Genomic DNA, 27,916 nt, shown 5'->3' with positions numbered 1-27,916 from the left:
CCCCATTTTTCAGGTTTAGTCAGACTGTGTAAAGCAGACACTGACGAGCCAGAAAATGGCTGACAGTGGGCTGAATAAAACGAAGAAAACTGCAAACCACACTGCGATCCCATGGGTCTCGCCACGGCAACAAACCCCCGTATGCAGAGGAGACCCACGCTGGGCCCTCTGCTGATGGAGTGTAGAAGAGGCTATTACAGCAAATCCAAAAGCAAATTTTCACTAAAATATATGACCGTAATTTTAATACTAAAGTACAGTGGAAACATTAAAAAACATAAAAGACTAGTGATAATATTACACATAGCAGATAAAATAAAACAAGTGTATGATAAATTGCCTACTTATGCCGAACAGTATCTGTACACTTGCACCTTACGATTCTGGTTACAACGTACGGCACAAGTGGGGCGTGTTGCAGTGGCAGGGAAGAGTCAGGCAGTACTACAGGACGAACTAGAGTATCCATTGTTGGCTCTGGGGGGTGTCTCCCTTCCCAATGTCGGGCATAAGGTGGTGTCATTCCTCGCTGATGGTGCTTCCCCTCCGGTTGAGCTGGAACTGGACCAGGCCCAGTCTGTTAAAGGACATCTTGAGGGCATTGTGAAAGGAGGAGCTGCTGAAGCAGTAGAGGATGGGGTCCAGGGCACTGTTCAGGTAGGTGAACGTGATGGAAAACCTGAAGAGCGTGCTGACCAGGTTGTACATACAGGAATCCTTCTTCAGGGTGAGTCCTATCACACCAGTGACGAAGCTTGGCATGAAGCAGAAGATGAATATGGCCACGATAACCTGCACTACCCGGATGGCCCGCTGCCCTTTCTTCATCTTGTCCATCTGCCGGTGGCGCAGAACACAGATGATGCGGAAGGAGCAGAAAAGTAGCACCAGGAAGGGCAGCAGAAACTCCAGCAGGTGGACACCATAGTGGAGCATCAAACCCATGGTCAGGGTCGAGATGCCGAAACTCTGGCACAGGGTGACATTGTTCTCAGGCCATGACAGCTCATTGGTCAGCAGGGGGAGTCGTAGGGACACCACCACTACCCATTCCACCAGGGAGATGAGCCGTGCCTGTCTCACCGTTATCTGGTTGATGCGATGGTGTGGGTGAACAATCTTCAAGTAACGGTTGACTGCTACGGTCATCATGAACGCGATGCTGGCCGAGCGGTTGACGGCCATCATGAAGAGGGTGATGTTGCAGAGGATCGGGGGGAACATCCAACTGTCGTGGCGGCGGAAGTAATCGATCTGGAATGGCAGGCCGGCGAGCAGCAGGAAATCGGCCATCACCATGTTCAGCAGGAACACTGTGTTAGGCAGGGGGTTTGGCAGGCGGCAGCAGAAGATCCAGAGTGCCAGTATGTTGCCAGGCAAGCCCAGCAGGAACTCGATGGACAAGAACGTCGGCAGCACATTGGCCAGAGACTCCTTAGACGATGAGCAGTCCTGGGATGAGTTCTCCACCATCGCGTGCCAAAAAGCTTTACCCCAGAAGGCCGAAAACTCTGATCTTCACGCAATCTTTTTTTATCTGGAACCTATACAAAGACTCTGGTTGAAGAGAGGAACAGCCACTAAGCACTCATATAAATGGCACCTTCGTATGACCGTAGCACCTCAAGCTTAACTTCACCAGCCAAGAAAACCTGATGAACATATATTTCCATTTCCATTGTCAAACTGTTTTTAATGAGATTCTCATTTTATTGGTTCCTGTATTGCTGTTTTTACCAGTGGTAATTACCAATTTATAGTGATATGAAAACACACAAGAGAGATCTCCTCTTCAAATATTCATGGAGTCATTTTCTCTAACAAAAAAATATAAAATGAGATTGTACTGGTTTCCATGGATATCCAGTGAGATGTATTAATTTATAGACTTTCAGAGCATGCACCTCAATAGTAGCATCATCAGTGACTGGTTTACTCATCGTATTGTGCAAAATAACCATATCAAGTTACTTGAGAGCTTACCTGGCTGAATGGGAGGGTGCGGGATTTGAGGATATAGAATATTCCCGAAGTTCCACTTCAAAAGATAAGAGACAGAAAGGAGAAAAAAAAACAACAGCGAGAGCTTGTGTCTGTGTCTCCATAAGGCAACACCTCCTGCTCTGAAACGCACTCTCAAGACACTGCAGAAGAACTTCCTGCTGGTCTATCACACAGAATGATAACATTGAGGGCTGGGGAGGGGGGTGAGGGGGAGGTGTCAAGCCTGATGTTTTGCAATTGACGCTTCCAGTAGAGCTGAGGCGAGTTCTTCCTTCTTGCAACATTTCTTTCTCCTTGCATGGAATTCATCGTGCATTGTGGCCAGGCATGGGATATGGTGCCCGTGTTGTTGTTTCAGTGGTGGGGTGGGCCACGAACCGGAGAGAAAAAAACGTCACGGACTAATGGGCTTCGTATTAATCAGCTATGCCGATCCACCCACGCACTTACACCATGAACTGCTCTGCTGTGAGTCATCCTTACGATACCAAAGGGAGACCAGGAGGTTACAGCACTGTGAGAATGATTACAGTTTATTAACATGTCTCTTACGTTTTTGTCCTGCGCTTGCATTTCTGTTCAGTGCAAAACAGAGCACGAATGTTCGGAGGACATGCATTTCACCAGCATACATGCGCGCAGCACGATGCTCAAAGCTAGGGGCTAGCGTCCCGTGCTGAGGATACGCCTTGGAACTGGGCCCAGGCCAAGCAATTTACAGAAGTTCACTCTCTGGTGAGATCTCCTACTTTGCACTCTGAATAAGGACCTCATTCGACCCTCCCCCACCCCCCCTTCTTGGTGTGACGCAAGGAGAAAAATCATGCTAGTTCACTGACCCTGCTCGCCAAGCACTTTTGGAGAGGAAAAGTACAGAAATGGCCAAAACATGCCCCGGGAAGAATCTGACCAAGCAGTCGGTGCCCTGTGAGGCATGATACAGGCATGTCCCTTCTGGTCCTGATCAATAAACCTCCCCAAAAGAGCGTGAAAGCGTGTGATAAAAGGAAAATTGGCCTCATTCAAACCAGCATACAGTAGCTGAAGCTTCAGCAAAGCAGGTCATGTGACCATGGTGAACGCAGTAGCAGGAAGTAAGCCTTACTGAGCATGCTGGAACCTGAAAGAACCCAATAGTGCCTGTTGGAACCTGGGGATTGGTCTCTGTTTGCATCTATAGCTATAATAGATAATATAATTTAATGTGTAAAAACTGGAAACTGGTAACTAATTGCTGTTTGTTCTCTGAAAACTAGTGTTGCATGTTATCACAGCGCGATTATATGGCACATTCACAATAATGACCAGAGTTTTAAATGATGGGTGAAATAATTTGTCTGGACGTCGGCTTTTCGGTATTATGAAGACATTTACTTATGCTCCCACACCTAAAGTTTTAATGAGAGACGTATTGTGATGTGCAAAAGTTAGTAATCTGTATCAATTCGGCATATCCTTATCTTTAAGTCTTTTTTTTACCTTGTTTATCCACAATATCTTCTGTTTCAAAAGATGCTGTGGCTGTGGGGCTGCACTTCAGTGCTCATAGCGTCCATGACATGGGCAGCCTGCCAAAGCAGCAGCGTGTGGTGTGCTCCCCAAACACAATTTAATGAACATAAGGATACACAGAATTTATACAGATCTCCTTATTAAATACATTCATTAATAATAACAAAAACAATAACAATAATAGTAATAGACATGTTACTGGTCCCTATGGGGAAATTCTCTTTATACCTCCCCCAACTTGTTCTCTACAGGCGAGAGCAAGCTGGCCATGAAGGGCAGCCACCTGCTGTGGCATCCAGGGGGCCTTGCTCAAAGATCAGCAGATGTGCCAAGGATGGTGACCTTCTGATCACAAGCACAGAGGCTTAGCTCACTAAGGCACACAATTACACATAACAACAAAGCACTATATCAAGAAATATAATTAAGAGGACCCATTCTGGGTTACCTTCCATTTTAAACAACTTGGCAACTTGACATACACCTTCTAGTAATCCTGCTTCTCATTAAAATTACACAATAGTTGAGCTATACACACCAGGGGGGGTGGGGTAGGGAGATGGTTCTCATCATTTTCCCAATCTGCATCCCATTTGAACTAAATCATTGAATATACGACAATTACACCCACATCTACAGTACCAATCAAAGCCAAGCCGCCTACAAAGGACAGTGATAGTGTCGCATCACATGACCTGGCCACCTGACCTAAACCCAGTAGAAATGGTTTTTGGAGGAGTCTGACCATTGAGTGATGGAAAAGTGGCCAGTGAGTGCTCAGCATGTATGTGGGATCTCCTTCAGGACAGCTGGGAAAACATCCCAGGAGGCCACATCATGGAACTGGGACAGAGGAGAGAGCAGGGTCAGCCAGTCACTGGAGCAACTGGGGTTAAGGGTCTCGCTAAAGGGCCCAGTGGTGACAGCACTCTGCAACCTTCTGAGTCCCAACCCACAAAGCTGTGCTCCACCAGATCAGGTCAGGTCAGGCCACCCCCAGTAAATTATTTTTTTTTTTTTTTTTTAGGTCGGTGCATAATTTCATATTATTTTACAGCGTTGATATCTTTATAATTATTGGAAAAATTAGAGAATAGTACAAATAAACGTTTCAATGGGTAGGTGTGTCCAAACAAGACTCGTAAAGTATTTGATTCTTAATACATCTTAATGAGAGAGGCAGAGATTAAACACTGACAGAACATTTAAAAGATCAGGTCCGTGCTGACAATGCACAAATTACAGACACCGCGGAACAAAAGTCAGCGGCAAAAACCCCCGAAAGTCCCACATAAAAGGTGCTCCTGCTGCCCAGAATCGTAGAAGCGGAAATTGCGATCAGCATGAAATGTGCATTAGGTAATTAATACATCAAAGCCTCTATAAGCTGTGGGTGGTTTTTGATTTGTGCTGTGCTTTACAATAAATCAAACAGCCAAAGCTGGGTTCAACCATCAAAGTTTTCCTTTACTTATGCCCTGCTGTTTGTCTGCTAAGACTCCTTTCAATAGCATAATGGCAGCCTCTAGCCCTGTGTATTAATCCAATGACTCTAATATCATGACATGCCCTATTTTTTTTATTAAAAAAACAAAAGTACATCACATCCATGCAGTGTTTGTACCACATATGACCTGGATTGTTGATCAAATGCTATAACTCCTGCCTTGTTCCGCACACCATCCTGCCAGAGTCTCATACCATCTCCAAGCTGAAGCCGTTGAAGTAATTGGGCTCATTAATCAAAATATTTCTTCTGCTTCCTTTTCCTGGCTTTCTAACAAAGTTTTCCCTGGACTGTTTGGAATGTGAGGCTTTAGCAGTTTTTGAGGAGCTGGAAGCCTGATTCATCAGCTCGCCCTGCCCATCAGCAGCCGTGCTGGAGATGATCCAATGTCTTCCATTGGGGTACTTCTCCAGTTCAACAGAGCAAGGTAAGGATCTCTTCCTGCAGTCTTAGCCCTTTTCAGCATGATCTTGACTGTTTGCACTATCTCAGCCAGGGATGGATTATGGGTTGTGTGGGCCCCTGGGCAAAACGTTCGCGAGGCCCCCCCCCCACCAGCACCACCACCACAACCACCACAATTCAAGGGCCCTTGGCAGCCAAACGCCCTCCCTATAGGGTCAGGGGCCCTTGTAGGCAGCGGATCAAAGAATGTAGGCCCTCTAAAATAGACAAACGAAAATACATTGTTGATAAGCGTTGCAAATTGTTTTGGGCTAGGGGCCCCACGGGCCCCCTGCACCCCAAGGGCCCCTGGGCAGCGGCCCCGCTGGCCCGGTCCGTAATCCATCCCTGCTCTCAGCCATGCCATTAGACTCCCACTCTTTTGCAAAGTTCTGGAACTCCTTAGAATTAAATTGTGTATCGCTATTAGAAAAACAGTTTCAGGAATTCCATACCTGTAAAACTGCAACTTGAGATGGGTTATGATGTTAGTGCTTCAGCCACTCAATTCCAACGAGTTTATAGTAATAATCCACCAACATGAAAGAGTCTTGCTGTCAAACGTGAATAAATCGACAGCTATCTTTTGCCATGGCCTGTCTGGTGTGCTGTGTGGAAGGAGTGGTTCCTTGCTTTGCAACCTTCTGAATGCGAAACACGCATCCCAGTTGTTCACGATGTCAGTTATGCTCTTAGACATTCCAGCCCTAAAATGCATGTGTCTTGCTTTCCGATTGTGCCTCTCTGCACTTTGGTGACTTTCATGAATTTGTTCCGATATCTCACCTCTCATTGTTTCAGGAACAATAATTCTCTCATCTCTTACTTTTTAGCAACTTGACGTTCGGGCCATACCCTGTGCAGAGCATCAATTAATGTTCTTTGTGTTCCATCCTTACATGTTTTCTCTTTGATCTTGGCCAATTTCTCTTTAGTCACAGGTAAGTGTGCCATAATTATGTGATCCTGAGCTTCAGCTTCTTCGATTATGTCAATCTTTGATAAGTATGTTCTGGGCAAAACATCTGCAGCAGACATTTCTGTTCCTGGTTTGTACTGCCACTGACTTGACACTACTGCAATCTCATTAACGATCTCTGTATTCTTGCTGATGCCATACTCAGTGTTTTTTTTCCACGGCTGCTTTCAGCAGTTTGTGGTCAGACTGTACTTTGACGTCTCTGTCACACACAAACTGATGGAAACATTCAACTCCAAATACCACTGCTAACATCTCCTTCTCAAGTCGTATACAGTGTTCTGTTTCAGTCATTGCAAGTCATGCACATGCCACTAGTTTATCTTCTTGAAATAATATAATTTTGTAAGCAGGCATTTTAGTGTGGTGAATGCTTGCTGGTGCTAATCTTAGCATTGTCTTTCATCTCTGGAGAGTTAATGTAATGACTCAGTGTGTCGTGACATGTTCGGAATAAATTTTGAAAGGAGTGTGACCATTCCAAGAAAAAAATTCAACGTGTTTTCTACACTCAGGTTTGGGCATTTTCCTGATGGCCTCAGTTTTGCTTGGGTCATGTTTCAAAACATCTTGTGATAGAATGATATTTGATTTCCTCAACTCCAATCATACATTTTTCTTTATTCAGTCAAAAATTCTTAGCTCTGGCTCACTTTAACACTTGTCTTAACCTTTATTTTTGCTGTTGTTTTGTCCCAAACAAGTATGTCATTAATGTAGGTTTCAACACCTTCAATCCCCTTTAACAGCTGCTTCACTGCTCTGTGGAACACTTCAGGTGCCGAGTCGATCTCAAAGGGAAGACGAAGAAACCTATAGAGGCCACACAGAGTGTTAAATGTACAAAGAGCTGGCATCATCCAATTTATGGTGCCAAAAGCCTGAGCTTGTATCGAGCATGGAAAAGTCTTTAGCTTTTACCAGTCTGTCTGTTATTTATTCTGCTGTAGGTAGCTGATAATGTTCTCTCATCACAGCCGTGCTGAGGTTCCGAGGGTCCCAAAAGATCCTTAAGTGGCCATTAGGTTTTTCCTCCATCACCCACTGTGCTGGTTCCTCAACCTTTTTAATCCCCTCCATTTTTTCCCCATTCCCTGTAATTTGTTTATAAGTTTTTTTTCCCACGATGCAACTCAAAATTTTTCTTGGTGGGTGGTCTTTTGGAGCTACTTCACTATCTGTCTGGACTCTGTGTTCACCCTCAAGGGACCCTGCACCCTCAAACACACCATAAATATACAGCAAAAATATCATTTTTGTTCATTGTCCTCAAAGCCATGATCCTTTTGATTTGTTTATTTTTTTAACATATTTGAATTCCCAGTTTGGGTTTTACCTCATTTTTCACCACTACAAACTCCACAGCATGTGTCTCATTCTTGTAGCACGCTTCCAGGCTATGTTTTCCTTTTACATGTTTACATTGCTAATCCTTTCTAATGTTTTGGTCTAATCAGTGCAACAGGCTGTAAAGAATTATATTTGCCTTTGCTCCCGTATCTAATTTTTAACTAAAATATTTACATCCTGTTTTTAGGTCAAATGCCCATTTCTCAGATGGTTGCTGGGTCTGCACAACACCCAGAAAGTTGCACACTGTTCTGTGACTTCCTCATCTTCAACGACATTTTTTTTTTTTTCGATCTCTCATTTTTGCAAAATTATAACTTTTCTCACAGTTCTTGGACTGTTCACCAAAAGCTTGAAAACGTTGTGGTCCGTGCTCATCTTTTACAGTGAAATTTACAGTTTATTTTCTCCTTTAAGTTTATTTTGGCTATTTGGATTTTTGGTCTGCTTGGGATTCACGGTACCAACGTGGCTACTGTCATGTGGGAAGACTTGCGCAGTCCTATCCTCCTCTTGCATTCACTGAAGTTGAGCTTTAGTAGTGTCGGACTCGATGCATTCCTGTACAGCGTTGTCGAGAGTGATATCCGCCCCTTAACACTCTTTCTCTTAATACATCCGAGGAAATGCTACAAACCACGCGGTCCCGAATGAGTGAGTAAAGCAAACCACCAAACTTGCATGACCGTGCCCTTCGTTTTAGCTCCGTAACATACTGGGTAATATACATATCCCCTTGCACACACGGGAAAATGTTCTACCGTTCGTAAGTTGTGTTGCAGTACTCCTGGAATTTATCCATGAGAATTTGTAAGTTATGTTTGTCATCACTGTTGTTAAAAGCTACGGTATTATACACTTAAGCCGCATCTTAACCAGCCACAAGAAGAAACTGCGAGGACTGTACCTTAGCAGGTTTGCTAGCGACTCCCGTTGCTGCCGAAATGTTCTACAATTTTCGGACACGTTGCCCATGTTTTGTCGAATTGAGGTACTTTGTCGAGTTAGGCCACCGTAGTGTTAATCGATAGCGCTAACCCCCCCCCCAAAAAAAACCTAAAACCCTTACTTTAACCCTAACCCTTAAAACCTAACCCTAATCCCAAAACGTGTCCCACGTGTCCCCCCATATCCCAAAATATTCATGACAGCTTTAAATGGCGAGGACTGCGTGTTGTATGTTTTCACCATAGGGGCGGTATGGTGGTGCAGTGGTTAGCACTGTTGCCTCACACCTCTGGGACCCGGGTACTTTAGCGATAACGAAACTGCTATAAACTTAGTGCACTTTCAGTTATTCTGATCCATTCTGAACGTCTCTAGTTGCATATTATGATTTTTACAGTAAAGCCTCAAAATTCTTTAACAAATCACATTAAAACTCTGGAAAAAAAGCATACGATTTGGTTTTTCACTTGTAATTATATAATGTAATTAAATCACATGTGCCTGCGGCTGTGTGGGAAGAGGTGTAAACGATGCAGACTGAGAATTGAAGAGTCATACTGTCCGTTAACGATCTGGACTGCAAAGAAATACTCATGGTGGTTTTTATGGCAGCCGGCACTAAAGTGAGAACTACAACTGGTGAGCTTCCCGAAACAATATCCCTTCCTGATTTGGCCTGTATTTTCCTCATTGCTTAATACCAGAAAATATAGGATGCATCAAGAGAGCAGTTCACAAAAGACTACAGGCCTCTAAACCTTAGGCCTGCATCAGCCACCAACATCTCCCATAGTTAAAATAAACTAAAACTACTGGTCCAGCTTTCTCCAACTGCATGTCCATAGAAATTCCATTTTCATAGTTAGTGGGGGAGAGTGAGAGGCACACCCCTCCAATGTTGAGATAAGGGAACATTCCCAAATATTATATTAAATATAATGCTTGGTACATAAAAGCAGACATAACACTGGTCCATCTCATTAGCTAATTAAATTTGATCATTAGATAAACTGAATTAGTGGTCTTTTATGGAATGAAGAATCAATGTGTATGGGTCCTTCTATAAGGTCTGAAATTGTAATTGAATGGGGATTTTTTTTTTGGAATTTCTTGTAAAAACTTACCTCTGATGTTGTAGACATCCCTTTATTTTCATTTGCCATTTTATTGCATCGTGGTTATGCTAAATTGTGAACACATTATTTATCTTACAAAGCTAAGCATACCATGACATTCCTATTGAAGATGCATATGTAATTTGTTATACATAATTATCCATCCATCCATTGTCCAAACCGCTTATCCTACTGGGTCGCGGGGAGTCCAGAGCCTATCCCGGAAACAATGGCCATGAGGCAGGGAACAACCCAGGATGGGGGGCCAGCCCATGGCAGGGCACACTCACACACCATTCACTCACACACGCATTCCTAAGGGCAATTTAGCAAGTATGTATTTATGTATGTTATACATACATTTACCAGCATATTTGCAGATATATGAAGCAAATACAAAAATACATAGTTTTCTCTGCAATTGGCATTGTAAACGTTAGACACAAAAATGACCTTATTCCATAATACAACATACATCATTTTAAAACATTAGGTTAAATACATGTTCCTGCTGCGCTCAGAGAATACACGTTTTTCTTGCCAGTCCACCATTCTTACTCCCAGATAGACTTTTTTCTTACCAGCAGTTCAGTCGTGAAGGATATATGTGACACGCAAATTCAGCCTATCACAATCAGTGACCATGCACCTGTCACTATGACGGTCACCGAAAAAGCTAGTGCACCACCTTTTAAACGGTGGAGACTGAATACATCATTACTAAGAGACTCAGAGTTTCTAGAAGTTATTAAAATGACTGGACAACATTTATTGAAACAAATGACCTGCCAGGTATCTCTGCGTGCTTAATCTGGGAGACGGCAAAGGCTGTAATACCAGGTAGAATAATTTCATATTCAGCACTCAAAAAGAAAAAGGAAAAAGCACTAGAGACAGAATTAAAACAGAAATTTAAACTTTGGAATCAGCACATGCTGCCTCCCAAGAAAAACACCGTCTCAATGAGCTGAGAAAATGTAAAATGGATCTGCAAGAATTAAGAGATAAAAAAAAAAAACTCAGTTTTACTTACAGAGGTTACGCTTGGACAATTTTGAACATAGTAATAAATCTAGTAAATTTTTAGCAAACCAACTCATAGCCCAGGAGAGATAAATGGAATATTTAGGGACTTCTATAAAAAAATTATACTCACCTAATATTAATCCAACCAATTCTGAAATATAAGAGTTCTTAAGCAACTTCGACCTACCAAAATAAATAAGCCTTTTGACAGGGTAAACTGGAAGTTTCTACTGGCAACCTTACTAAAATTTGGACTTAGCAAGAACTTCGTAACGTGGAGTAAAGTTTTATACAGTTCACCTAAAGCCTGCGTAAAAACAAATGATCAAATCTCCCAAGCTTCATTCTCAGAAGGGGCACTAGGCAAGGTTGTCCACTTTCTCCATCACTATTTGCTATATTTATCAAACCATTGGCAGCATCAATTCGGAAAAATAATAATATCAAAGGTATTCAAACAGCAAATATAACCCATAAAATTAGTCTTTATGCGGACGATGTATTACTTTTTCTTCAAAATATATAGGGCTCTCTCTCTCAAGCTGTAAGACTCACAGATAAGTTCTCCTGCCTCTCAGATTACTCTATTAATTGGAACAAGTCAATTATTCTTATATCTTGTGACTTCCAGTTCAATCCAACTATCCCACTTCAATCTGGAGACATTAGATACCAGGGTACTAGCGTTTCTGCCAAGCAGTCAGATCTGACACGACTAAGTCATAGTCCTCTACTTAAAAAGGCAGAAGATGACCTGGCACGGTGGAATAATCTGCCGACATCACACAACACACAACACTAGGGCTTTGAGGGGCAGTGAGGAGATGCGCCGAGACACTGCCCCTCAATTTTTACTTGCATATTAGACACCACATGACACTAGGGCTGAGGAGGTGGGTTGAGGCAGGTGGTGCTTTGCCGTCTGCCAGCGGTGGGGTGATCGTGCTTCAATTGCTCGCCCGTCTTTTGCACTTTAGTCATTATCAAGTCATCAGGGTTTGACTTAACTTCCGCCCAAACTTGAAAAAGGCATTGGCTAACCTCCGGGTTACACGACTCAACTCAAACTTCCTTAATCTCCTTTTATTCTCATTCACAGATGAATAATCAGTCAGTTACTTAGTTATTTAGTTAGGTTGAAAACCTTCAAACACACAAAAGAAAAGAAATAAAACAAAAAAAACTTACTATTAGTTCTACATATTCTAATCTTCACATTTTCAACAACACTGCAGGCTAAATATTGAACATCAGCACACATCAGGACCAATTTCCATTCTGGACCAATGTCAAATCGCATTGTCAAACAGGTGCCAAACAGTACCATACGGCGCTGCCAAGCAGTACCATGCAGCGCCGTCAAACAGTACCATACAGCACCGCCAAGCAGTACCATACAGCACCGCCAAGCAGTGCCATACAGCGCCGCCAAACAGCGCCATGCAGCGCCGCCAAACAGCGCCATGCAGCGCCGCCAAACAGCGCCATGCAGCGCCGCCAAACAGCGCCATGCAGCGCCGCCAAACAGCACCATACAGCACCACCAAACAGTACCTTGCAGCGCCACCAAACAGCGCCATGCATCGCCACCAAACAGCACCATACAGCACCACCAAACAGTACCTTGCAGCACCACCAAACAGCACCATGCAGCGCCGCCAAACAGCACCATGCAGCGCCGCCAAACAGTATCTTACAGCGCCGCCAAACAGTACCATGCAGCACCGCCAAGCAGTACCTTGCAGCGCCACCAAACAGCACCATGCAGTGCCGCCAAAAAGTACCTTGCATCGCCACCAAACAGCACCATACAGCGCCACCAAACAGTACCTTGCAGCACCACCAAACAGCACCATGCAGCGCCGCCAAATAGCACCATTCAGTGCCGCCAAAAAGTACCTTACAGCACCATCAAACAGCACCATACAGCGCCACCAAACAGTACCTTGCAGCACCACCAAACAGCACCATGCAGCGCCGCCAAACAGCACCATGCAGCGCCGCCAAACAGTACCTTGCAGCGCCGCCAAACAGCACCATGCAGCGCCGCCAAACAGTACCATACAGCGCCGCCAAGCAGTACCATACAGCGCCGCCAAGCAGTACCTTGCAGCGCCACCAAACAGCACCATGCAGTGCCACTAAAAAGTACCTTGCAGCACCACCAAACAGCACCATGCAGCGCCGCCAAACAGTACCATACAGCACCGCCAAGCAGTACCTTGCATCGCCACCAAACAGCACCATGCAGCGCCGCCAAACAGCACCATGCAGCGCCGCCAAACAGCACCTTGCAGCGCCGCCAAACAGCACCATGCAGCGCCGCCAAACAGCACCATGCAGCGCCGCCAAACAGCACCATGCAGCGCCGCCAAACAGTACCTTGCAGCGCCGCCAAACAGCACCATGCAGCGCCGCCAAACAGTACCTTGCAGCGCCGCCAAACAGCACCATGCAGCGCCGCGAAACAGTACCATACAGCGCCGCCAAGCAGCGCCTTGCAGCGCCGCCAAACAGCGCCATGCAGCGCCGCCAAACAGCGCCGCCAAACAGCGCCATGCAGCGCCGCCAAACAGCACCATACAGCACCACCAAACAGTACCTTGCAGCACCACCAAACAGCACCATGCAGCGCCACCAAACAGCACCATACAGCACCACCAAACAGTACCTTGCAGCACCACCAAACAGTACCTTGCAGCACCACCAAACAGCACCATGCAGCGCCGCCAAACAGAACCATACAGCACCGCCAAGCAGTACCATACAGCGCCGCCAAGCAGTACCTTGCAGCACCACCAAACAGCACCATGCAGTGCCACTAAAAAGTACCTTGCAGCACCACCAAACAGCACCATGCAGCGCCGCCAAACAGTACCATACAGCACTGCCAAGCAGTACCTTGCATCGCCACCAAACAGCACCATGCAGCCCGCCAAACAGCACCATGCAGCGCCGACAAACAGTACCTTGCAGCACCACCAAACAGCACCATGCAGCGCCGCCAAACAGTACCTTGCAGCGCCGCCAAACAGCACCATGCAGCGCCGCCAAACAGTACCATACAGCACCGCCAAGCAGTACCTTGCAGCGCCACCAAACAGCACCATGCAGTGCCGCTAAAAAGTACCTTGCAGCACCACCAAACAGCACCATGCAGCGCCGCCAAACAGTACCTTGCAGCACCACCAAACAGCACCATGCAGCGCCGCCAAACAGAACCATACAGCACCGCCAAGCAGTACCATACAGCGCCGCCAAGCAGTACCTTGCAGCGCCACCAAACAGCACCATGCAGTGCCACCAAAAAGTACCTTGCAGCACCACCAAACAGCACCATGCAGCGCCGCCAAACAGTACCATACAGCACCGCCAAGCAGTACCTTGCATCGCCACCAAACAGCACCATGCAGCGCCGCCAAACAGCACCATGCAGCGCCGCCAAACAGCGCCTTGCAGCGCCGCCAAGCAGCGCCTTGCAGCGCCGCCAAACAGCGCCGCCAAACAGCGCCATGCAGCGCCGCCAAACAGCGCCATGCAGCGCCGCCAAACAGCACCATACAGCACCACCAAACAGTACCTTGCAGCACCACCAAACAGCACCATGCAGCGCCACCAAACAGCACCATGCAGCGCCGCCAAACAGCACCATGCAGCGCCGCCAAGCAGTACCATACAGCTCTCTCTCTCAACTCTCTCACACATATACATACACACTTTACACTAACATGGTACAGGGAAGTGATGGGGGCTGAGGCCCCCCCCCCCAAGTCTTTGGCTCTGCGTGGGCGGGGGGCACACCGTGAGGAGGATCCATCATGGGGGGGATGCAGGCGGCCCAGGCTGGTATGGGCGGCCTCCGCTCGTGGGCCGTAGGCCGGGTGGTCCTTGGTTCTGCTGCGCCGGGGTGGGGCCCTGGCGGGCTGTCCGGGGATTCTTGGGATGCTCTGGGCCCTTCTATGCGAATTGGGGAGTTGGGTTTCGGCTGGGTGGTGGGTTGCATCCTATTTGTTATTATTATTGTTGTTACTGTTGATATTATTGTTATACATTTTTATTGTCGTCATCATTAGCCTGCTATTAATATTTTGTTGTTTCATGTCCTTTTAATGAGTGCTATGTGTGTATTATTTGTTTGTACTCTGCATTCCCCTACACTTTGTTTTCTCCATCCCACCCTTATTATTATTATTATTATTATTTATGTATTTATTTTTCTTTCCCCATGATAATGAATGTCTCATTGTTATGATTGTTGTTTCTGTGTCCTCCTTCCCCTTTTATTTCTGTATTATTTATTTTTTTATTCACCTATTTTTTTGTATGAACACGGTAGTAGGGTGGGTGAGTTCAGAGTGGCTACCCTGGAATTGAATTTCTTTACACTGTAACTTTAAAATAAAATTGTCCTCCGAAGAGGGGGGGTGGTGGTAGGCAGAAAAAAAAATACATTATCTTCAGACAATTTAACCTTGCCAGTATAAACATTTATATATTAATTACTGCACATATTTACATATATAGTAGTCAGAATGGAATGGATAATTTGACAGTGGAATTAATGTGAAATTAAAAGAAATTGCCTTCAAGCAGGTAAAACCGTAAAGTCCCCTGCCTACAATCTTCTATCAGTGACACAGCTCAGGTGTAGGTGCTTTTCCTCTCAGGATCCTGTGTGACCAATAGAGCGACACAACCCTTGTCACGTGCCCACTGGTACCTGAAAGGGAAAGAAAAAGCTCAGAGGTTCCTCTGGCACTGACAGTATTGCGATTACACAGCAGCCTTCATTCTGCCCTCCATCTTCACCTCCTTAGAAAGAGCTACGGTATACATCCGCTCCTTGCCCACTCACCCGTTTTGACCAGGGATTAGCAGGCTGTCTCTGGGGGAGAGCGAGTGCAGGGTGCTGTCCACAGTCACTTGGGACTTTCCTTCCTGTGTGGGACAGAGACGGTTGATGCAAAGCAGGCAGGTGGGCACAAGGGGGCAGCAGTTCCCCGAGGGACCGCCATGGGCAAAGCCATCACACATCACTCAGTGGGTCTGCTGCCATTTGCTCCAGTTAGCTGTCAGATCAAAGCTGAAGAGGAAGGTTTCAAAGACCCCACACTCTTTTGGGTCAGCACAGCGACATACCAGCTGCCAGATCCAAACATCAGTGTTGCGTGTGCATGTCTCCGTCTGTCCCGGCCCATACAGCACAGCCTGAGAAGCAGGAGATCGATGTCAGTGGAGTCCCTCCTATTACAACAGACTATCAGCAAACTCAAGCTCACCTCTCGGCTGTATTGTCACTAGTTCAGCCCTAATGGACCCCGTGTTTCAGCAGGACTAAGCCCACCTTGCCCTGTCACAGTCACCCCGCCAGACTGAACATCCCAGAGCCCCGACTCTGCCCTGATCGGGCCTCTGTAACTGGGCAGGTGATACCTCTGCCCCCAGGGGTACCTCGGTTTCAAATTGCGCCCCGAACATGTCGAGGGGTCGTCCCTGGCCCAGCTCGGCATGGCGTCGAGACACCCAGTCCCCAAAGCTGAATGGCGTCATCACGTTCATGGTGTTCAGCTGGAAAGGGGGCTGGCGGAAGGACTCGCCTGTGTGTGATGGGAAACAGCGGCCATTAAACAAAGCACCATATAAACGTCTGATCAACATGTGGATTTTGGGTGGAGCTGGGGTGCAGATTGACCCTAGTATTAAAAGTGTTCATTTTACTACAAGCTGGGTGGTGTGGTTTTTGGGAATACCCCGCCAGCATGAGGAATGGATCAGTCACCTGGGCTTGGTTTTCCAGTTCTGCATTGTTCGGACTTAAGGAACCTGCGACACACACACCATACTAGTGAATACAGAACAGAACATCTGCCAAGTTTCCACAATCTGAGATCAAGATGTAGTAACCAAGCTTCTGTGGGCAATATTACCACACATCCTCCATCACTGTCATACCCAGAACAGCACTTCATTTAACCGACATCCTCCTTTCTTGGTAAGATGACATTTGGTTCTGTCCCTTTTATGGTAATGTTGAGTTCTGAGAGTGCATGTCTTACTCTTGGATGACTGGAACCAGCTGGACTCCCAGGTCCTCACAGTAGAACCAGCGTTCAAACAGAATATCTGTGGTGTTCTCCACGTAATATCTGGAACACAGACAGAAGACTCAGAGGGAAAACTGAGTCCCAGATAATTAGAGATGTGTGATGTGCGTTTACTGCGAGTCACAGCTACAGTGGTTTCCTCAAGGGCCCACAGAAGTACCTCAAGCAATCGGTCTCAGAAAGAAGCCTCTTCCGCTCCACCACAAGACCCACCGTGTTGGCCTCTCTCTGGGGGGAATGGGGGATCCGTGCTGGGAGCAAAAACATCTGAGGACCCCCCACCCCAGACAAAAGATACTTAGTAACATCACTATCTTAAAAACGTAGACTAAACATGACTGCTGAATTATGGATCACTGGGATGGTTAGCGAGCACAACGACGCGCACTGCCACCGCTAGGAGGGAGAACCCACCTCCCCTTCCCGGATGGGCACCTCCCTGTGCTTTCCGTTCTCTACCACCTTCAGCACCATGTCACCTCGGAGCTGGTAAAACAGCTGCAGCACAGCAAAGCAGAAGTGTCAGTAATTACAGAGATTATGCACATGTACACTTTACTGCTCAGATGTGTAGCCACTGCATGTTACAGTTTGACATTTCAGCACCAGGCACGTAGCTACAAAGCAAGTGTATTGGTTTGACTCCCCCCCCCCCCAGGATTTTTTTTGCTCCCAAGCAGGCTTGTAGGCAGATAGTAAAATAAAGAAATTTGCTCCCTCCCAGAGGCAGAGTGACAGAGCAGCCAATTGCCTGGTGCCCCTAGCTGGGAGGGGCCCCCGAGGGGTGCCGATTGCATAGTACATCATAATGACAATTTGATATGAAATATGACATAATGACACTTATATTAGTGTATCCTGTTTTACACAAAATGACGATTTTTGATGTGTTCATTAAATTTTGTTATTATTAATTCAACCTTCACGGTAGTGATACAAAATTTTACCATGTTGGGGGGAGGGTTACTTGGAGGGCTCCTTTGAGTGTTTTTTTGCCCACAGCCCTAAAATCGCCTCTGCTCCAGGCTCTCTAGTCGGCGAAATCTATTGGATCTTTTGGTAGGGTGGCCTGACCTCAACTCCTGTAAAATCATTTCTGGTTAGATGCCCATTTAGCACATACTGGGGTATGGAAGATTATAAGCACAAAAATTCAAATGGCAATTCATTTTGCAATTGTCAATTCAATATTCAACCAGAGCATGCATTTGTCATTTCAATATTTAATCTGTGCATGTAATTTGAAAATATATTTTGCAATCGGCAATTCAATGTGCAAAGTGCTTATGAAATCCTTAATTAATTTCATAATGTTTTGAATAAAAAATAGAATGACAATTCACTGAATTGCATTTCGTTTTGCCATGGGCTTTTTGCCTCTTTATTCAAATGGAAATTCATTTGGCAATTGTCAATTCAATATTCAATCAGAGCATGCATTTGTCATTTCAATATTTAATCTGTGCATGTAATTTGAAAATATATTCTGCAATCGGCATTTCAATGTGCAAAGTGCTTATGAAATCCTTAATTCATTTAAAAATATTTTGAATAACAAATAGAATAACAAATCACTGAATTGCATTTCGTATTACCATGGGCTTTTTGCCTCTTTATTCAAATGGCAATGGCGTCCCCGGGAATTGCATTGCATGTTCGGGAGAAAACTCAATTTGCAATTCCCAACTGTCAGACCGCTCATCTTCCTTGTTTAGGGCCTCGATACCATTCAACGGATTTGTTCGTTTAGTTAGAATGAGTAATGGCGGCAGAAGAGCTTGCAGTAAATATTTCTGCCTTAGCAGATGACATGGAAATTAATCGGGTATCAGCAGTAGATGCGTTGATGCGATGATGTTGTTTGTGTTGTCACAGAGGGTTGAGGAACTTACAATCTTAACTGGACTTGATACGAGAAGGGTGCAAACTAATGTACTTCAGGCGTTACATCAAGTCACGCAGTTGGTTACCCTCTGTGACAAGGAAGTGACGTCGTTAATGAAGGTCCACCTTGATGAGCGGTCTGACAGTTGGGAATTGCAAATTGAGTTTTCTCCCGAACATGCAATGCAATTCCCGGGGACGCCATTGCCATTTGAATAAAGAGGCAAAAAGCCCATGGTAATACGAAATGCAATTCAGTGATTTGTTATTCTATTTGTTATTCAAAATATTTTTAAATGAATTAAGGATTTCATAAGCACTTTGCACATTGAAATGACGATTGCAGAATGTATTTTCAAATTACATGCACAGATTAAATATTGAAATGACAAATGCATGCTCTGATTGAATATTGAATTGACAATTGCCAAATGAATTTCCATTTGAATAAAGAGGCAAAAAGCCCATGGCAAAACGAAATGCAATTCAGTGAATTGTCATTCTATTTTTTATTCAAAACATTATGAAATTAATTAAGGATTTCATAAGCACTTTGCACATTGAATTGCCGATTGCAAAATATGTTTTCAAATTACATGCACAGATTAAATATTGAAATGACAAATGCATGCTCTGGTTGAATATTGAATTGACAATTGCAAAATGAATTGCCATTAGAATTTTTGTGCTTATAATCTTCCATAACTGGGTGTCCTGAAGTGATTTTTTTAACCAGTTCAGGTATACGTCTAAACCTTTCTGGCCAGCTTTTTTCAAACAGATGTTTAAGGTCATGGTACATACTTCAAAAAGAAAGTAAAGGATAGGGCTACACGCTAGTCAACGGTGCACCAATATATGCAGAAGCAAAACCACGCAAACGGGGATTGACCCAAAACACGGTAAAATCGGGTAGGACAGGTGGGCTACTGCGGTCACACATCGCCCACTTATAATTTATCAGTACCTAGAAGCTAGAAGGTACTTTCACTTCTTTCGCATATCTGGAAAATCTGTGTGTGAGTACGGACACGGGGAAGTGTGTGCGTGCCTTCTGACATGGTTTTGTATCGGCATACCTCCTCTCCTTCCTCAATATGATAATCCTTCCTGGTATTGGGTCCCCCTACAAACATGATGTTTAGCTGACGCTTAAACCTGCAAGCAGGAAGAAATGGTTGAGAGTTTAAACAAAAAATCAAAGAGTGGGGGCGCTCTACCCGTTCATAAGCCCTAAGGAGACCTGTATCCCGAAATAAATGTCGAGGGGGACCCGGTTTTGGTACATGTCGCCGATCGGGTGTGATCCTTCATAGACTTCGCTGATCTCCGGGAGGGGGTTAGCTCGGGGTGTCAGCCTCGAGAAGGTTTACCTAACGGGGGAGGTGCCCCTCTGCACATTTTGCCAGTGCCCCCTTCAACCGATCTGCCTAGTTTTCCTATGCTTAGATACAGCCCCGTGTGCGCGGCTCCGATGTATGGCCAAGCTACGAGTTACTTGTCCCCAACTGCCTGACCAAACCCACAGCAATAGCACAGCTGCCTTGTCGTTGTCTGTCCTCTTACTCACATAAGTTTGTTGCAGACCGGTGGAAGGAAAGCCTTCTCGTTCTCCGCAATCCATTTGTCCACATTGACAAGCCTGTTTTCGGTGCTCTCCATTATCAGCGATACAATTTATTCATGTGTACGAAGATATCCTGAACTCCCACCAACTGACTCAGACCAGACTATTAAAGTCTAAAAAAAACGTACGGGGGAGGTGCCGCACATTTCTGCGAACTAAGGTTAAACTCCGTTTCCCAATAAGTTAAATGATAAATGAAGGCACGACCAAAGACCAGTTCAGAGATTAAGCAACACCGCCGAATTGCTTTAGATACCAGGTATGACTGAACACAGCTGTCTCGTGGCGAGATCGGTTACCGAATAATTTGTAGTTTCTTCCGAATACTTTCTTCTTATTTACTTTGCGATTTTACAGCAGCTTATTTAATTCACCCTTGCGAACCTGCTCATCCTCGGTAAATGTAGCGTAATCGCCAGTGATCTGAAGGGGTACTCGCGGGGTTTCAATAATCCGGGTGAATTCGGTTATTGTCGGACATCAGGTAACGTGGGACGGTTATTTACTAGTTTATTTGCTACCTGAAGTAGATCCAATTAGAATAGTAGTTCTTGAGAGCTGGTGTAGAAGCACATGATCAAAAAACATGATTTTATTAATCTGAGGTCACAGTTGGGGATGTGGCAAGTATTTTACTGAAATATCCCTCAGAAATCACAAAATAAGGTGAATGATGTGCTTTTGATTGTGTCGATATAAATTGTACGTAATTTGTATGTAATTATATAAATCATATACTAGTGCAGTAAAATAAATACTTTAAATTGACAAAAAATGTGGGACAATTTTATAGGATCTACAAAGAAGAGAGAAAATACATATTTTACAGGATGGAGTTCCAAATATATTCAATAAACATTCATAGTCCATCCCTCTTCTGTAACCACTTGTCCCATCCAAGGTTGTGGGAGGTCCAGAGCCTATTTCAGAGTCTACAGGGCAAGGCAGGGAACAAGCCAGGATGGGGTGCCATCCTATCACAGGGCACAAGGCAGGGAACAAGCCAGGATGGGGTGCCATCCTATCACAGGGCACAAGGCAGGGAACAAGCCAGGATGGGGTGCCATCCTATCACAGGGCACAAGGCAGGGAACAAGCCAGGATGGGGTGCCATCCTATCACAGGGCACAAGGCAGGGAACCAGCCAGGATGGGGTGCCATCCTATCACAGGGCACAAGGCAGGGAACAAGCCAGGATGGGGTGCCATCCTATCACAGGGCACAAGGCAGGGAACCAGCCAGGATGGGGTGCCATCCTATCACAGGGCACAAGGCAGGGAACAAGCCAGGATGGGGTGCCATCCTATCACAGGGCACACTCACACACCATTCACTCCCACCTACAGCCAATTGGATAACTCCAATTAACTTCAGTATATTTTTGAATTATGGGGGACAGGGGTAACCAGAGGAAACCCCACAGGGAGAACACACAAACTCCACACATAGAACCAAGACAGAGACTCAAACCCAGGTCCCAGACGTGTGAGGGAACAGTGCTAACCGCTGTACTGGCTTACATGCATAATGAATAAATAATAATATTTGTTTATTTATGAAATGGGGCAACCTGAATTTGTTCAATTATTTTAGTGTACAACAGCACCAAGGCAGACATAGGCAGAAAGTGAGAAAGGTGAAGGGACAGACTGCTCGATACATGGGGTGAGTAAAGTATGGCAGGAGCAGGAGTGAGCTGGAGTGAGCCGGAGTGAGCATAAGCAACTGGGGCAGGAAAGGCAGACACCAAAGCTGAGACCATTAGCACTGGCCTGTAATATACCAAAATTTACACTTCAGTGCAGAGTGAAGGGCAACGTTCAGGGCCATGGCCAACCAAAACGGAGAAATCCTGTATTCACAAATGGGGAAGAAGAAATGCAGCCAAATGTAATCAAAACCTTGTCAAAAAGGGGGTTTCCAGTGAGAAAGCCAGATACACGATTAGTGTTCGACTGCTCCTTCAGCTGTTTTGTGTATTAAACTCAATCATCAAAATCCCATGCAAAATTATTCAGTTTTGATGTTAAAATAAATGCCTCTCCTACGATACCTGAAATGCGTCCCGCTTTACCTTATGGGTGCATGGAGTGTATAGGCCTGTATCACAGCCCCTATAAGCAATAAATATCAGATTTTTCTCTTTTGACGTGATAAGGAGACACCTTAATGATAGCAGAAAGGTATCGTACTGTATATGGGTTTATTACATTAGAAAGCGAGATGGCACTTGAATTCATCCTAATTGAGTCCAAATGGGCCCGACCCCATCGCCTCAGTACATGCATATGGTACTGCCGCAGTACCGGATAGGGCATGTCCCTAATGTCCATTCCCAAAGACAAGCCCTCTAGCTTTGATATCCAGTAAGGGCTACGGGTGACACAAAGTTGCATATTTTAGTAATGAACCTCCTGATTTTACATAGAATGCAGTCAGAGACAAATGTTGCACAACGTATCATTTTATTGTGAAAACCTGCAATTGACTTATACAAGCAAACTCCTTTTTACAAGATCTCCTACAATATCTATATGTATATATATTTTTTTTTACTGTTGCATTTTTCAGTCTGGAAATACGTCGGGTTTGTTATTCCTGAACTGACACAAAGCTGTAGCTTTACAGGCTCGGCGGTTTATTTGCCGTATTGCTCCCATTCGGTCTGCCCTACTTGTTACTATTTAACTACTGACATGTTTTAGGGCCGGAATGTCCAAATCAGTCACTGAATGTGCCTTATTAAAAACCAGCAATGAATTTGCAGGTTGGCTAAGGCTTTATTTATCTGATAGCAGCCCAGCCAGCGGGACCCCTCCAGCCCAGCGGGACCCCTCCAGCCCAGCGGGACCCCTCCAGCCCAGCAGACCCAGCAGACAATATAATCTTCCCATGTTATATTGAGGTTTCCTCCAGATGTTCTGATTTCCCCACCCATTCCAAAAACATGCAAAGGTGAATTGCCCATACATGTCAATGGTGGGTGAATTAGCCTTGGCACCCCATCCTGGATTGTTTCCTGCCTTGTACCTGTAGCTACTGGGATAGTCTCCGGACCACACCGTAACCATGAGTAGGACAAGTGGGTACAGAAAGTGGATGAACAATGATTTACAAAAACCAATCTGAAGGTATAGAATTAGATCAAATGCATGCACTGGACCCTTGTTATAAACGAGAAATTGGGTGTGTTTAGTCCAAAGAAATCAAAACAACCAGATTACGACTAGAACTCACTGCTGTTGTACTTGTCAGTGGGGTGGGGGGAGCGGCACAGGAAGAGGAAAGGTGTAGTGGAGGTTCCCACAGGATGATCCTTGCTTTCCGAGTAGGGCTGTCATGGTACAAACCTCATCATGTACCCTTCACACAGGACCATTCCTGCCCATTTTGATGCCCTTGAGAGATCAAACTATGACCCTTCAAGACTCATCATAATGTACATACAGTACACACAGCACAACCATCAGTTAATTCAAATCAATTTTTTATTAATACTTAAATAATACTTAAATATAGGGCTGCAAAATATCACATTGTTATTTTATGGAGCATGTAAAATAATCACCAGGGTTTTAGATGACGGACTTAATCGTTTGTGCAGACGCCCGGCTTTTCCGTATTATATGGACGTTTACTTACGCCCACAATTTGGTAAGCAGATCAGTAGTACGCCTATAATAATAAGTAGGGCTGTTCTGTGACACCCAAAACTCAGTAATCTGTATAAATATGGAGTGTCCTTATGTTTAATAAACATGTAAAAACTGTAAAAAGTAGCAACAGACCACCAATATTCTTCTTCAGGGTGGTGTGGTGGTTAGTACAGCTGCTTCACGCCTCTGGAACCAGGGTTCAAATCTCTGCCAGGATTCTATGTTTCCTGTGTTGTCATGGGGTTTCCCCCTCCGCTCCAGAAACATATTTTGGTTTATCAGAGTTACCAAACTGCCTGTAAATGTGCCCCTTTGCCTTGTGTCTGCAGCCTCCAGGATATACGCTAGACCCCTATTTCCCTAAATAGGACAAGCAGTCAGGGAAAATAGACAGATGGATGGATTCACAATACCTCCTCTACAAAAGATGTTGAGCTTTGCCCTTGAAAGCTGCTTTCCTCTTTGACTATATAGCCAGTGTGGGGCATGTAAGGGTACACTGTCAGCAAGAATATGATTGGCTGGAAACCAAACCCGGTACTGAATGCACACGCCTACTTACCCACTCATATGAAACCTAAAAAGTTATTTTAATCTTATGTATCTTATGTTTATCATTCTACGATTACTTTTTTATTTGCATTATGTATTTCCTTACAAGGAATCCAGGAAGAAGGTGGAAAAGGTTTTAAATGAACTTTATCCCAGGGGGAAATACAGCAGCATGAACACTGTGCACAGCTGAACATACCTTTGTGTACAAAGATAGTGTGCAAAGGCCTAGTACAAAGTCAACAAAGGGCAAACAGATTTTAAAAGTACACCATACATAAATGAAATATTCTGAAGAAGAATGGGATAATAAAAATATTTCAACACACAGATGTTCAGTGTACGTTTGTGAGCATTTTGCTGTAAACATAGGAAATAAAAACAGGTGCATCTTGAAGGTTAGTTTTCACATTCGTTTCTATAAGTTATATACGGCTATAGACGCTAGATAATAGCACAACCTGCTGAACAGAATGGGGAATTACAAATATATAGTATAGTTAATATTGCGTCTCTGCCCGACACTGTCTCCTAGCACAAGCTTAATTAAATTAGTATTTTAGAAAGTAACATGTTAATAATTTATCAGGCAACCTCCGATCTGAAACTAAAGAAAAGGGCAAAGTCACGTCTATAAACCGAGTCAACCAGCAAACTTTGCTGAGAAAGGATGGGCACCACTAACCCAGAACGAATTCAGGGGGGATTAGATTTTTAGAAGAACGCCTGTCTCAAATTGCAAAAATAAAAATTGCACCATTAGAATTGTGTGCGTTTACATAATTAGCATTTAAAATAAATTACATAACTTCGTTGGCAGTGAGGAAATGTCAGTGTTAGGATTTCATTGTGTACTGAACAGATGAGAAGAAACTGCTTGAATCATTACCCACATCTGTCAGTTTTCCAAAAGGGGGAATAAAGATGTGGGCCTAATTAAAAAAATAAACGCGACGCATCGCGAATAATGGATTTTTAAAGACAAAGTTAGGCATAACGCAAACGCAACTGGACAGCTTGCTAAACTTATATATTAACGGATGACAGGCTTCCTTGTCGAGCAGGTCGGTAAAACGAGTGTGCTCCAGGTGAGGCTCGAACTCACAACCTCGGCATTGCTCTGCATTGTACTGCTGTATAAGTACCCGCGCGCTAACCGATTGCGCCACTGGAGCTCCGCACGTTATAGCCTCAGCAGACAATGTAACTCTTACACTTTGCCCAGTAAAACGATATATGTTTCTTTTTAGTATCTGTAAATAAAAAGTCAAGTTAAGATGAATAATAGACCTTAATCTTCTTTCAGGATTTTAGAGAATTTGTCACCTACGTACATTTTGAAAACGAATGTAATCGTGAAACGAGTGCCGAGTATTGAATTAAATAGCCCAAAAATTTAGATCGCGAACACATGAGTGAAACCCGGTGTGCTACAATAATAGCCATTTACCTGTAAACGGCACAGTGGTATTATTCGTCACTTAATTAGCGATGTAAAGTCTGGGCGGCTAGTGAGTTAGCGCGACTAAATGTTTCAATAGGCCACTGGAATTGTTGGGAAATATTCTCGCAATAAGCACGACGAGTAAACAATAATACGTGTGCAAAGGAAAATACCTTATTGATTTTCGTTTGTAAACCCCGCTATTGTTTTCTCACCCGGTGTAACACACAGAAATACGGTAGCGAACCAGCTAACGGAATGGCACATGTAAGACTGCTAAACCGCTCAGAATAATTAATGTTGGAACACGAACCAAGGGAACCCAATCCAAAACTGATTTTTTATATTTTATTTGAACTTAATTGAACTTAATTATTTTGTTTTAAAGATCAGCGTTAAAAATTACATATAAAAATACGCTCCCGCATTAATCTCGATATATTCCAGTAGGGGTCAGTATCTGGCTCAGCCCGACCTAAACTACATTTCCTATTCTGTTGAATGTCCGCTAGAGGCCGACATTCACCAGTTGATCTTTTTTTAGAAGTAAAATAAATCTTAAACCATCTATTGTATTTGACAAGCCTGTGGTGGTCATTTTGGGCATCACTGGAACATTTTTAGATGCACAGGAAGTGAACTTGTCACTAAAATCTTGCGGTTCACTGTAAAAACTGTAAACTGAAGGTATTGTGTCACGCACTTCATTCTATTTGGTAATGAATTTCTATTTAAAAAAAAACATACCAGTAACAGATGGACATCTGCAGGGTGTGAGTACCCCAAATCTGAAGCCATATTTTCATCTGTACGAAGAACAGCCTTTGTCTATGGAGCTAGTCAGTGAGAAGTATTCACAAAGCTACTAGCTGGGATTTGAGGGAATGAGAATTGTGGAGGGTCCAGTTGATATTTTGTGCAATCACATTTGGGCAAAGTCAATTTATTACTGATAATTGGATTCTTGTTCTCTAAATATGACCTGCAGCCGTCTTTCATAGCCCGGGTTCTCGGGTCTGAAATCTAATGCGCCCAGATCACATTTGGTGTGCTGTACCCAAACTTGTCAAAGTGTGGCACTGTTGTCCACTGCTCGGTAGAGATGTTTTCTGAATGGGGCCAGGAGTCTGATCTACTTGCTGAGTCCTGTGCTCTGAGAGGCCAGTCTGGATTTTGAATGAAAACACTTTGAATCTGACTCCATGTATGGCATAATTTAAGCTTCTGTATTTTCACGGTGCTAGTGTGTTTAAATACCAGGGACAGGACGCTCGTCACAATGCTACAATCAACCTATGAAGGAGCTTCTCAAAGACAGAAATAGACATTATTCCAGTCGATGGCTGATCTGAAGAAGCAGATTGAAAATTGTAATGAGAGGAGCACAAATGGCATGTAGGAGCCCCCCCCCACCCAGCCCCCCCCCTCCCGACCCAACCGGACTCTCGCTGGAAGGCGTCAGCAAGGGCTCTCTCATTCAGCACAGCTGTAGTCTCTTAGCTGTGGCCTGGGAGAGCGTGCTGATAAGGGGCAGGAATGCATGCCCTGCGCCATCGCAGGCAGCCCCTGGGCAGCAGCGCAGGCAGAAGCCGGGGCTGGTGTTCGGCACGGCCCTCTGTCCCCGATCCTTGGCAGCCTCAGAAAGTCCCCCACCGAGCCAGCTCAGGGCTTCAGATGCCATCTCCCCCCCCCCCCAGAAGGTGGTGGTGTTGGGGGGGGGCAGGGGTGGGGGCGAGACATGGAAACTTCCAACCCGGCGGTAAT

The 27,916-nt window shown here is 44.7% G+C and overlaps 3 protein-coding genes and 1 non-coding gene across 41 annotated transcripts; all 4 read right to left on the bottom strand.

The window, feature by feature from the left end:
• Nucleotides 1-216: 216 nt before the first annotated feature.
• On the bottom strand, nt 217-2,782 carry hcar1-3 (hydroxycarboxylic acid receptor 1-3). 2 transcript variants are annotated; one of them, XM_049002810.1, is made up of 2 exons: nt 1,984-2,782; nt 217-1,557 (listed from the first exon to the last, which is right to left on the bottom strand). In XM_049002810.1, exon 2 carries the CDS (start codon nt 1,471-1,473, stop codon nt 520-522), a length of 954 nt encoding a protein of 317 aa, XP_048858767.1. In that variant the 5' UTR covers nt 1,474-1,557; nt 1,984-2,782; the 3' UTR covers nt 217-519. The 2 variants fall into 2 exon arrangements, with proteins under 2 accessions (XP_048858767.1, XP_048858768.1); XM_049002811.1 differs by having other exon boundaries at nt 217-1,544.
• Nucleotides 2,783-9,874: 7,092 nt separating this feature from the next.
• LOC125726417 (uncharacterized) lies at nt 9,875-15,217 on the bottom strand. 36 transcript variants are annotated; one of them, XM_049002787.1, is made up of 5 exons: nt 13,970-15,217; nt 13,764-13,786; nt 13,222-13,313; nt 12,831-13,175; nt 9,875-12,715 (listed from the first exon to the last, which is right to left on the bottom strand). In XM_049002787.1, the coding sequence occupies exons 1-5, from the start codon at nt 14,535-14,537 to the stop codon at nt 12,175-12,177; spliced, it is 1,569 nt and encodes a 522-aa protein (XP_048858744.1). In that variant the 5' UTR covers nt 14,538-15,217; the 3' UTR covers nt 9,875-12,174. The 36 variants fall into 36 exon arrangements, with proteins under 36 accessions (XP_048858744.1, XP_048858756.1, XP_048858742.1 ...); XM_049002799.1 differs by lacking the exon at nt 13,764-13,786 and adding an exon at nt 13,855-13,900 and having other exon boundaries at nt 14,200-15,217; XM_049002785.1 differs by lacking the exon at nt 13,764-13,786 and adding an exon at nt 13,855-13,900 and having other exon boundaries at nt 9,875-12,899; nt 13,038-13,313; nt 13,947-15,217.
• Nucleotides 15,218-15,350: 133 nt separating this feature from the next.
• haao (3-hydroxyanthranilate 3,4-dioxygenase) lies at nt 15,351-20,704 on the bottom strand. Of its 2 annotated transcripts, XM_049002812.1 has the most exons (10): nt 20,444-20,688; nt 19,953-20,031; nt 17,404-17,487; nt 17,150-17,256; nt 16,942-17,031; nt 16,665-16,708; nt 16,337-16,482; nt 16,025-16,093; nt 15,741-15,823; nt 15,351-15,605 (listed from the first exon to the last, which is right to left on the bottom strand). In XM_049002812.1, exons 1-10 carry the CDS (start codon nt 20,533-20,535, stop codon nt 15,527-15,529), a joined length of 873 nt encoding a protein of 290 aa, XP_048858769.1. In that variant the 5' UTR covers nt 20,536-20,688; the 3' UTR covers nt 15,351-15,526. The 2 variants fall into 2 exon arrangements, with proteins under 2 accessions (XP_048858769.1, XP_048858770.1); XM_049002813.1 differs by lacking the exon at nt 19,953-20,031 and having other exon boundaries at nt 20,444-20,704.
• A 5,084-nt stretch (nt 20,705-25,788) lies between these two features.
• Nucleotides 25,789-25,883, bottom strand: trnai-uau (transfer RNA isoleucine (anticodon UAU)). The gene is made up of 2 exons: nt 25,845-25,883; nt 25,789-25,824 (listed from the first exon to the last, which is right to left on the bottom strand). It is a non-coding gene; the product is annotated as a tRNA-Ile (tRNA).
• Between the last annotated feature and the right edge of the window lie 2,033 nt (nt 25,884-27,916).

Source organism: Brienomyrus brachyistius, unplaced genomic scaffold, assembly GCF_023856365.1.
Source record: "Brienomyrus brachyistius isolate T26 unplaced genomic scaffold, BBRACH_0.4 scaffold71, whole genome shotgun sequence".
Classification (NCBI taxonomy): domain Eukaryota; kingdom Metazoa; phylum Chordata; class Actinopteri; order Osteoglossiformes; family Mormyridae; genus Brienomyrus; species Brienomyrus brachyistius.
Note: the sequence above shows the minus strand (reverse complement) of the source record. Positions and strands in the feature narration are given on the sequence as shown.

Bases quoted from the DNA above. Each gene is read 5' to 3' on its own strand.
- haao (XM_049002812.1), bottom strand. From the start codon at position 20,535: ATGGAGAGCACCGAAAACAGGCTTGTCAATGTGGACAAATGGATTGCG. The intron at 20,032-20,443 runs GTGAGTAAGAGG...TCCTGCTTGCAG, and splicing joins CCGGTCTGCAACAAACTTAT to GTTTAAGCGTCAGCTAAACA. The intron at 17,032-17,149 runs GTACTTCTGTGG...TCTGTGTTCCAG, and splicing joins TCTGAGACCGATTGCTTGAG to ATATTACGTGGAGAACACCA.
- LOC125726417 (XM_049002763.1), bottom strand. From the start codon at position 14,596: ATGTATATGTGTGAGAGAGTTGAGAGAGAGAGCTGTATGGTACTGCTT. The intron at 13,787-13,969 runs GTACTGCTTGGC...TGGCGATGCAAG, and splicing joins CTGTTTGGTGGCGCTGCAAG to GTACTGCTTGGCAGTGCTGT. The intron at 12,716-12,830 runs GTACTGTTTGGT...TGGTGCTGCAAG, and splicing joins CTGTTTGGTGGTGCTGCAAG to GTACTGTTTGGTGGCGCTGT.
- hcar1-3 (XM_049002810.1), bottom strand. From the start codon at position 1,473: ATGGTGGAGAACTCATCCCAGGACTGCTCATCGTCTAAGGAGTCTCTG.